General features: G+C 39.1%; 1 protein-coding gene across 1 annotated transcript in view; it reads right to left on the bottom strand.

Annotated features, from left to right (window-relative positions):
- Positions 1-217: 217 nt before the first annotated feature.
- Positions 218-10,913, bottom strand: part of LOC119420178 (histone acetyltransferase KAT5) — an 11,994-nt gene continuing 1,298 nt past the window's right edge. The window contains exons 3-16 of the mRNA XM_037687560.1: positions 10,554-10,622; positions 10,140-10,276; positions 8,888-8,938; positions 8,633-8,701; positions 6,551-6,763; positions 6,398-6,472; positions 5,199-5,261; positions 4,511-4,759; positions 3,690-3,779; positions 3,461-3,601; positions 3,266-3,359; positions 3,019-3,178; positions 2,861-2,942; positions 218-422 (exon numbers count right to left, since the gene is read on the bottom strand). Of these exons, the coding sequence (XP_037543488.1) occupies positions 288-422; positions 2,861-2,942; positions 3,019-3,178; positions 3,266-3,359; positions 3,461-3,601; positions 3,690-3,779; positions 4,511-4,759; positions 5,199-5,261; positions 6,398-6,472; positions 6,551-6,763; positions 8,633-8,701; positions 8,888-8,938; positions 10,140-10,276; positions 10,554-10,622 (1,628 nt within the window). The 3' untranslated portion in view covers positions 218-287. The remainder of the gene's footprint in view (positions 423-2,860; positions 2,943-3,018; positions 3,179-3,265; positions 3,360-3,460; positions 3,602-3,689; positions 3,780-4,510; positions 4,760-5,198; positions 5,262-6,397; positions 6,473-6,550; positions 6,764-8,632; positions 8,702-8,887; positions 8,939-10,139; positions 10,277-10,553; positions 10,623-10,913) is intronic.

Below are 10,913 nucleotides of genomic sequence, written 5' to 3'. Positions count from 1 at the left end.
CACTGGAACTAGAAACTAAAAGTGGAAGTTTGTGTTTGGAATTCATACGGATTATTTTCACATTTTAAACCACTTCGAGTCGGGTTCAAACGTCCGCAGTCGAGTGTGTGTTGGAGGTTTTATTACTCTGAACCAGTTTCCACAATGGACACCATTTTTAATTCACAATATATAAAATTTTAAAAAAGTGTTCTTTAAAAAGTTGTGCATCTCAAGTAGCTCCGTGCTCGAAGCACTGGGTCCGTCTTCATCTGATCCGGCCTCTGAGGACTGACCGGACCAGGACTTCACCACTTCCCCCTTTTGCTCCAGTCCTTTGGAGTGAAGTGAAGACCCTTGGGGTCGATTCGCAGGTGCCTCTTCTGCATCGCTTTCTCGTGTCCGTCCACGATGTCCTCTGACAGAGTGAGGATGTACTGACCCTGAAGAAGATGTCAAGTCATTTCACATTGTTTCACAGCACGTTCTTAAAATAAATACGCAGCATTCAAACTGACTGCAGTTCTATTACGATCATTAAAACCAGAGTACTGCACGCGGGTTGGACAAGCGGTCCTTGTATAACCTTTGACCTTGATTTGTGACCTTGAAGCTGGGTGATGAAAAGTGTACGTGACACTCCATTTAGTGATGATGCACACATGCATGTTCCATTAAATTTTCTTGAGTGGACCAGAAGTAAGATTGTTTACGGAGAGTATACCATGGTAGGTCCGTCGTTTGACGGGTGCATAAAAAACAAGTACACTAGAGAAATTGCATTTCCTGTGAAAATGCAGCCTGAATGATTATTGGTGAAGAACTTACTGAAAAACAGCTGAAATTAGCTAAAAGACATGCTGAATTTTTGCTGAAAATGAACAAGAAGCCTAAAGTAGCAGAAGAAAGCAGAAAGAACACATATTTGCTGAATTACCGTAGCTTAAATAAGCAGAAATAAGCACAAAAGTTATAAAATTAGCAATAAGAAAAAGCTAAAATTAGCACAAAAATAGCTGAAAAGGCAGAAAGAAGCTTAAACTACAAGAAGGAAGTGGAAGTAACTGAAATAAGCTATAAAAAAATGTGGAATTAGCTGAAAAAGCCAAAAACAGCATAAAATAGCTAAAGAGTAGTTGAAATAACTGAAATTAGCATAAATAAGCTGAAAGGAGCAGAAATAAGTTAGAAGAAGCACAAAAATGTTGTAGTTAGCAGAAAGAATCTGAAAGGAGCAAAAAACAGCTGAAAGTAGCTGAAAGTAGCTGAATTATTTTTTTTAATTTGCACAAAGAAGCTGAACAAAATGTGAAAGGAGCAGTAAAAGGTTGTAAACAGATCTAAAGACCTGAAGGAGGTAAAATGAGCTCAATTCATTTTCTATGAGAAAAAAAATGGCAGAAAAAGCCAAATATTTAAAAAAGCTAAAATTGCACCAATACCAAAACTCACAGCAGGATTGTCCTGAACGAGCTGAACGTTTTGATTTATGATTTGTTGAAATAGCACAAAAACTGTGGAACGAGAACGATGCTGAGAAACGTACGGAAGAAAAATGGATCACAACAGAGAAAATGCTTCATAAACATTCACACAATAAAATCACAAAGTAAAACAGACTAAACTTGAATTTTTGTGCCGATCGATGTTTGATGTTCCTTGACTTAAAAATTTGTAAGCAAGGTTCGCGAACGGCTGCCAACTTCCATCCACGTGTTAGTTTAGCTACAGAAACAGCCGAAGCGACAAACAGTTTTGATGTTTTGGTGCGTATTTACGCTCGGATCTGTTGAGTCAGTACGCAGATAAAAAGATAAAACTGAAACAATGAACCCAGAGTCTAGAAGTTTTGTAAACAGTTGTGTATTTGAAAGCGGACGGAGCCGATTCGTTCCCTTTTCTTTCACGTTTAGCTGCAGATTCATGCCGACATTTCCAACTTAATTCTACTCTCCGGGATTCTACGCTTGTCTGATTCCACCATATTCGTTCACCTACACGGACACGCCACATCCTTCTTTATACTCGTAATTTCACTGATGAGGGTCAGTCACGTGACACAGTCTGCCACGTGGAATTAGGCAGATTCTGCTGAACGCTTTTGTTTACACCGAGTGCGTACCCGCATTCCAGAATTGCGTATCAGTATATCTGAAAAACTACGTTTATTTTGATCCAACTCAGGATTTTTATGTTTGATTTCATACTTTGAAATAAGTACAATAGCTTTCATTAGCAATAAAAATAAAAGAATTATAGCCTAAAAAAACATGGAGCAATCTGAGGTTTTTAATTACATTTAATTAGTACAATAGATTAGCGAGTAATCTGGAACTTTTAACCTGAAACTAAATGATTGTGGTGCAGCTAAAAAGGGCGGAGTGTGGTTTCCTTATTAAATATGGAACAGGTTTGAATAGATGCCTCCTGAACAGCTAACTCACATTTATTATTTTGAGTTTGCTTATGTGACTAGAAGTGTAAGTTGGTGTGTGACTTAGTCCTTATAATTTCATTAGTAAAATCAACATAATTTTTAATGTTTCAGTTGTTGTGACCAAAACTAAAACGAAACAATACTAGAAAGAGAATAAAATATTAGACTTTTTCAATTAACTACTGCTGGATTACTTTAACCGGTTCATTAGAATAAGATTAGAATGAAATCAAATAGAAAATCTCAGTACCGTCAATGGAACAAGCACAACTAAATCAAGTCTACTGATTCAAAACAACTAAAACTGTCATTTCAAACTCCAGCGTCCATTTGTTAAAAAGCAAAAGTGCAAACAGTTAAGCAGCCAGTTAACACGGCACGTTGTTGCATTAAATGTTGGGTTTGTAAAAAAGCAAAGGGGTGTGAACAGAGCAGCTCTCTCACCTTGTAATAGTTGATTAAGTTGAGATACTGAAGCGTTGAAATCACATCTTCCTTCTTTACGCTCGTAATTTCACTAATCTCACTGTTTGATCAAAACGACAATTAGACTTGTGTTGAGAAACAGATTCTTTGAGCCACCGCTGAGAGAGCGGTCTTACTTGATAGTAATCTGTGGCCTTTCTCCATTTTCAGGTTTAAGGTCCATGAGAATTTCCAGGATTGTCTGCGACCAGTAGGAGCGATAAGACAACAGACCGAGATCCGACAGCGGCTTCTCCGGGGTGCCCGTCTTCCCCTCCACCTTCGACAGCTCGTAACCTGAAAATCACCGCAGGTCAAGCCTTCAAGGATTCCAAGTCTACAAATATTTACCACCGAGATGAATGATCCTAAAAGCGTACTCACTGAACTCAATGAGCAGCTTCCCATAACCTCTGCGCTGATACGGAGGCAGAGTCAGGATGCAGGCGACGTTATAATCTTCAGTCGACTCTTTTTCCTGAAAACCACGAAGAAAAAGTTGGGACTCTGGCAACGCATTTAGAGCAGTTACCACAAGATTATCAGTTTTCTCTAGAGACAATTAAATCATTTGTGTACCTTAGAGAAGTAGCCCACTATGTGGAAGCCTTTGGAATCGTACTCCGTCATGACGTAAAAGAGGAAAGGGTCTGTGTCATAATACAACGTCTTGTGGTCCAGGAAACACTTTGCAAGTAAACACAGGTTCTGGGAATAATTCTGAAAAAAAAAAAATAAATAATAATAATAATAAATCAAACAAATCAAAGAGAAAGAATACAACAAATAAAAAAATCCCATAACGCACTTTGTTTTTCCTGCCGTCGATCTCAAAGAATGAGATGGTGCCTTTGCGATAGATCTCGTTGCCAGGAGGATGTCTTAAATTACATTTGGTCTGAAAAGGAAAGGAAACAGAGGATGAGAGCAGAAACCAAGTTTCACGTCTGCAGTACTTTGCAGTTGGAGCATTACAACAAATAAGAAATAAACAAAAACAATATTAAAACTGCAATAGTTTTAGTTTGAGTCTCGGGTATTACACATCAAACAAGAGTCACACATATGACTTATTATACACACCTGTCAACAATATATGGCAACATGTTGGACAAGCAAAGACCTTCTGTAACCTGTGACCTTGATTTGTGACCTTGACCACAGAGCTGCGGTGATAAAAGATTACATGACACTGTCTAGTGATGATGCATGTGTGTATGAGGTTTCATTAAATTATCTTGAGCAGCTCAGACCTGCAAAAACCCTACATCTGACCTTGATTTGTGACCCTGACCTTGAAGCTGAGCTAAGAAAAGGAAGAGACACACTGTGTAGTGATGTCACAAATTTGCATCAAGTTTAGTTAAATGACTGAGTGGATCAGAAGCTATGGGCGGGGCAAGCAAAGACCTCGTTTTCACTTTGACCTTGGAGCTGGGGTGAAAACTGTACGCAACACTCCATCTAGCGATGATGCAACAGACCATCAAGCTTCGTTATCTCGAGCAGATCAGAAGTTATGGCCCTGACAAGTGAAAGTTTACATATCCATGTATGGAGACTGTAATACGACCACCTTTCAACAGAGTATAAAAAGGTGAATCTCTCTGAAGACAAAAACCATCTTACCAAATGCCTCTGAAGACACTTGAGGCTTTTGACGTATTTCAGACAGAATTCACAGAGGTAGAGGATGGGCAGTGTGGTGAGTTCCTGCGGGTACGGTGAGAAGTACCAGGGCTTCAGTCTGTGTCGGCCTAACTCGATACACTCGATATTCTTCATCCGGGTCACGATGTCGTCGTGGCTGCGATCGGACACCAAACTGCCCGTCATGCGGGGCGCGGTCGGGATGCCGTCAGAACTGTCCTGAGAATCCTGGAGAACGGTATGGACATCAGACGGCAGCAGTCTTTATTTGTTCTTTCTCAAACAGAAGCTGTTTGAGCAGATTAATTGTAATATATTTTAAACATTTAGACTTCATTAGTGTTCATTTTTTAGCAGGAGCAAATGAAAGTTTTATTAGACCCACTGTGGCAGGGCTATCCAACTGGCAGCCCGAGGGCAAAATCAGGCCCACGAGTGAACTCGGTTCAGTCCACCAATGAGTTCATTTTTAAATAAAACTAGATTTTAAACCATAAAACAAATGTATTTAATGACAATAACTGCTGGATGCCAGGCCCGAGCTCTTGGCCGTCAGTAACTGTGGCCCACTGAGCAATTTAGCTGAAGAGACCTGCACCGTCCGTGGCATAATGACTTTATAGACACAAAAACACATTCAAGGGCAATAAGAAGGAACGAAACGGACCTCTGGTGGTGGTAGAAAGACACTGGCACTCTGAGGCTTGTTATACTGCAAAACCTTTATCATCTAGAAGACAGACACACAAAAACACAAGCTTTTAAAAACTAAAATAAATATTTTACACTAAAAAATGTGTAATGACCTTACAAATGAAATGCAAAACTGTAAAATAACAAATCACCTTTTACAATGTGTTAGATTAGCACGTTAGCATGTAACAGATAATCTAACATATTACCACATTATTACATATTACAACAACATAAACAAAACATTAGCAAATATCAACAATCTGCAACAAAGCTGCTATAAACATCATGCCAGACATGATCTGCAAACTAAAAAAACTGGTACAAACTAGAAACTCTGTCCTCAAAACAACTAAACTTCCATCACCTAAACAATTTAAAATATTATTTAAAATACTTACTTTTCTTTAGACTTTACTTGATTTACTTTGCACTTTTAACATGAATATAAACTGCAGAAACTGTAATAATGTTTTGTTTAAAAGATTCTCAGCTGCTGAAGAACGTTAACATGTGTGACATTAAATTCACATCATATAAAATTACAAGCTATGAATCCACAAAACAAACACAGAAACATGTCATATAAACAAGTGGTACAGCGATGTCCCCCCCGTCGCCGAGGGGTTGAATAATTAATTATTATAGTTTTTGAGATGAGTATTTGTCGGGACTGGATTTTGACGTAGCAACTCAATTTATAATCATTTTCTTTCGCCTAGTTGCAGCTACACACTAAAACAGAAGTCAGCATGTGGATTATTTTTCAAGATTTCATGTTCGCAACACAGACGGACATCTATGGTGGCAGCCAACTTGGATTATGAACTGCCAACCCAGTTTTTGAAAGTAACGCTTCTTATGCCTAGATGTAGCCACAAACCAAAATGTAAGTTGGCACGTTGCTTATTTTTCAATTTATCTAACTCTCAAGGTTTACATTTATAGCGACAGCCATCTTGGATTTTGACATGGCAACGCAATTCTTGATAGTGACCTTTCTTAGTTGCAGCCACACACCATGATGGAAATCGGCACCTCACAAACGGTCATGCTTAAAACATGCATGGACAGACTGAGGGTATTTCCAACGCCCCCTCTTCGCTCCACGGCGGGGGGGACAAACAATATGAAAACAGAAGATGACTGCAGAGTTGAAAGCCCATCACGTACCTCGTCGGTTCCCCCACAGTTAGCTTTCCTCTTTCTTCCAGGCTGGGGGGGGATGAGGCGTCGGGCGGTGCCGTTCTACAGGAAGACGAGGAACAAAGATGACAAATCAGATTCAAGACATGCAAATCAGAAAAAAAAAAGAGGAGTTTTTACCGTTGTGAGTGAGGCGAGCTGTTCATGGTCTTCTCTGGCCTTAAAGGTGTTGGTGTCTCTCACTGCAGGGAAAACGGCTGCCTGAGTGGCTTCTGCTGAACTCGGCAGAGAGGGGACGGGGGCGGCTGGGGGCACCTGAGTTGCCACAGGGACGCTCTCTACCTTCCTCTTCTGCGGCACACACGGGTGGTGGACATTCAGCTTGCATTCACCCTGGCCAGAGGCAAAAGGTTCAGTTTTCAGAAAGCACACGCGTATACAAATTTTGAGCTGGGTATGGAGAATCTCATCCACACAGTTAATACACAAAGTTTGTGCACTGACCATGATTAGAATAAATCTGATTCAAAGCCACAGCAAATCACAGTTTTTCGTCTACGTTATGGTTTTCTCCAGGTTAGGCTGCTGGACCTCGTTTAAACCTGGTATTAAGATGGAATCAACACAAATGAGCTGCAGCTGAAAACTTGTCGACTCACAGCAAACGGTCGTATCTAGTTCCTCAAGTCCTGCTTCTGTGCTTCATGACCTGGGATTATTGTGTGAACGCTTGTGAAGCATTCACACTATTGAGATCCATTTTTCTTCCGTACGTTTTTCAGCATCTTTCTCGTTCCACAATTCTTGTGCTATTTCAACAAATCAAAACCTTCAGCTGTTTCAAGACAATCCTGCTGACTTTTGGTATTGGTGCAACTTTAGCTTTTTTGAAATATTTAGCCTTTTCTGACACTTCTTTCTCTTGGGACATGAACTGAGCTCATTTTACATCCTTTACATCTTTACATCTGTTTACAACCTTTTACTGCTCGTTTCACATTTTGTTCTGGTTCGCTTCTTTCAGCTTCCTTGTGCAAATTTAAACTTTTTTACAGCTATTTTCAGCTAATTTCAGCTGTTTTGTGCTCCTTTCAGCTTATTTCTGCTAACTACAAAATTTTTGCGCTTGTTCTAACTTATTCAGCTAGTTATAGTCCTTTCAGCTTATTTCTGCTAGTTTCAGTTATATTAGCTAATATTTAGCCGTTTTTATGCTCATTTTAGCTTTTCGGTTAATTCCACATTTTTTGCACTCATTTATTTTTGACCTAATTCAGCAAAAATGTACTCCGTTCACTTTCTTCTGTAATTTAAGCATCTTTCTGCACTTTTTAAGCTACTTTTCAACTTTTTTTCTCTAATTTCAGATTTTTTCCAATGATTTCCACATTGTGTGTTCATTTCTGCTTCTTTCGGCCTAACTGGGCAAACTTGTTCTTTCTGCTTTCTTAAGCTCGTTTTACCTTTTTGGCTAGCTTTTCAGCATTTTTTTTTTAGCTAATTTCAGTTGTTTTCAGATTAATTCAAGTTTTTCATGGTAATTTCTGCTACTTTCAGTCTAATAAACTTCTTTACGCTCCTTTCAGCTTTTTTCTTCTAGTTTCAGCTTTTTTTCTGCTATTTCAGCTACTATTTAGCTGTTTTTATGCTTAGTTGAGCATTTTAAGCTAATTCCACATTTTTAGCTCATTTCAGCTCGTTCCGTTTCCTTCTCGTAGTTTGTTTTTTCTGCCCTTTCAGCTACTTTTTGCGAATTTCAGTTTTATTAACTAATTTCTTAATTTTTGTGCTCAATGGATGGATTTCTGCTTATTTAATCCAAATGTGGCAAATAGGTGTTCTTTCTGCTTTCTTCTGCTAACTTAGGCTTGTTCTTCCTTTTCAGCTACATTTCAGCATGTTGTTTTTAGCTAATTACAACTGTTCTTCTGCAATAAGCGTTCACACTGCATTTTCGCAGGAAATGCAAGTTCTCTTAACCTTTGCAGGTAATCAAACCACCTTCAGTGCCAAAACAAGAGTTTATAGCCACCCTTCAAGTTTAAATGTGGAGTGACAAGTATTTACATTTAAACATTTGAATAAACTGTATCAAACCACGAGTGTTTGAGATTTATAATAACTGAATAATCACAACTCATTACATCTGGTCTCTTTTGCAGTGCAAACGTGAGCCCCAAGCTGCTCAGTCACATAAATCATGTTAACACCAGGTTTAAGAAGGTCTCAGCAGTCTTTAGAATGGGTAAATTCAACTTGTACCGGAGTGGGGAGGGTTTTGCCTCTGGAAGGAGCTGTGGCAGATGGAACGTTGAGATCTAGACTCTTCCTCTGAACACAAAGGAAGAGAAGGAAGGGGATTAAATGACACACATGCTGACCCTCTGGGTTAATTGTCAGATTTTGTAAACAATTTATTCAATTAATGACTTCACAAAGGCAGAAACAATTTGCTTTCAGTTTTGGTAATGTTTTAGCCAAACAACACTCTTTATAACTGATGTTAATCTAGATTACCTGTTTCTTCTGCACAGCTGCTTCAGTGTTTGTTTCCTTTCTTTCACTCACCTCACAAGAGAAAACCAGACAGATGTTAAGGGCTGACACTGGGTGACAATGGGCAGACGGCAATTATTTATTTTTATTGTAAGATTGCATTATAACATAACCGTCACAGCAAAATACATACCGGTACATTTAAGTTTGACTGAGGCATAGTGTTTTGGTTGATATGCCCATAATACATACATACACACAGTTTTCCTTCATGTATACCTCAGCCTGGTGGTACAACTGTAGGGTAAACCCTGACAAAATCTTAAATATTTTGAAGTAATTAAGAAGCCTGAAAATTATATTATCTGTTGGGCAAGCAAACTGGTTCGTCTCTGGACCAAAAAGCACCATTTTTGAGTTGGTACACAAATTTAAAAGTTGAAGAACCACCACCTTAAAATGCCCTTTTTAAATAAATAAATAAAAACCGTGAAAGAGTTTTGCAGCCAACAGACAAAAAGCGAGGAAAAGGCTACAAGGTGTGAACAAGAAGAGGTACATTCACTTACAGCTTTACAGAAGAAAACAGATTTTATCGTAATAGAAAAGAAATGATCGTTCTGCGTTTGATTGAAAGACGGAAAGTTTACTTGTCATCCAACCCTGCCAAAGCACTGCAAAAAGAGCAGCCTTTCCATCAAGCTTGAAGCGTTTTTTTAATTTGTCCAAAAGGCCATATGATATAAAAACCACTGAAAACATTTAAATTAGTAAGCCCTTTGTGAAAAAACATAATATCCTGCAGTGGCTCCGGTAACTTCCACCAACTCCAACAGCCTTTAGCAAATTTCAAACAATGGACTTGGAGCCGGGCAAAAAGCCTGAATCTGTGCTGGACAAATTGTTTTCAACATAAACAGTAAGTGAGACTGCTGAGCAGATGGCCGAGGCTGCAGTTATGAAACGTAACGTGAGGGACCGAGAGTGACTGGTTGGCAGCAGCTGAACGGTTTGAGAGCTACAGGAAATAAAATCATCAATGATGCTTTTTGTTGTTTTGACAGCAAAAATAAATAAATAAAAATATTCGGTTAAATACTAATATCATATCGGTCCTTTAAATAAAACCTGCGACATTTTGCAGGTTTATTCAAACTACTCAAAAAAGTCAGCAACTATTAAACACACTGTAAGTGATGCTGCTAATCTTGAGCATATTATTGCGATGTTTGAGTTTCTGACATAAACATTCAGCACCGTGGTGTCCACTTACCACTTCCCTCTCTGGTGAACTGGGACGGGAGCCAGAAAGCCCATTCTTAGTTGGCGTTTTAGCTTCTTTCTTAGGAAACTGAAGCTTCTTAATGTCCAGCCTGTCTGTTGTGACCCACTCATCCAGGCGCTTGTTGACTGTAGACACAACATTTTATAGACAGGAAGACGGTTGCTGTGATGTTTCTGTCACCCAGCTATAAAACTATTCAACAAATCCCCCCCAAATGAAGGTTGGATATATTAAAAATATTTAAATGTCATGTGTGGACCGAGCACTTTAAATCAGAAGAAATGCTTTTTGATCAAAACAAGAATCAATTACCGACATAAATGATCATTTTTGAATCTGTAAACAAACCCCAGCCTTTACAGAGACAGATAAAACTGACACAACAAGGAAAGCGTTACTCACAGTCAATGTAGTGAACATAGTATAGCTTTCTCCCAGACACTTCTTTCACGCTTAAAATCTCAGCCAATGCTGCAAGAAAAAAGAAAAGCAGAAATGTTAAAACTGAGGTAACCTACTGATAAACTGCTGATTACCTGTTTGATGAATCTACTAAATCAACATCTCCAGGTTAAGTTTTCAATTCTGTAAAAATGTTGCCCTGTTTTCTTGTAAATAGTTCTGTTGGTTGTGGGCGGCACGGTGAGGTACTTGGTAGAGCTGCCGCATCTCAGCAAGGTCGCCGGATCAAATCCCAGCTGGGGGGGGGGGGCTGGGGTGGGGTTTGCATGTTTTCTCCGTGCATGCGTGGGTTTTCTCCGG

The sequence above is a fragment of the Nematolebias whitei genome, chromosome 14 (genome assembly GCF_014905685.2).
Source record: "Nematolebias whitei isolate Nwh7 chromosome 14, NemWhi1, whole genome shotgun sequence".
NCBI lineage: Eukaryota > Metazoa > Chordata > Actinopteri > Cyprinodontiformes > Rivulidae > Nematolebias > Nematolebias whitei.
The sequence above is the reverse complement of the archived record's forward strand: the minus strand, read 5'-3'. Positions and strand labels throughout refer to the sequence as shown.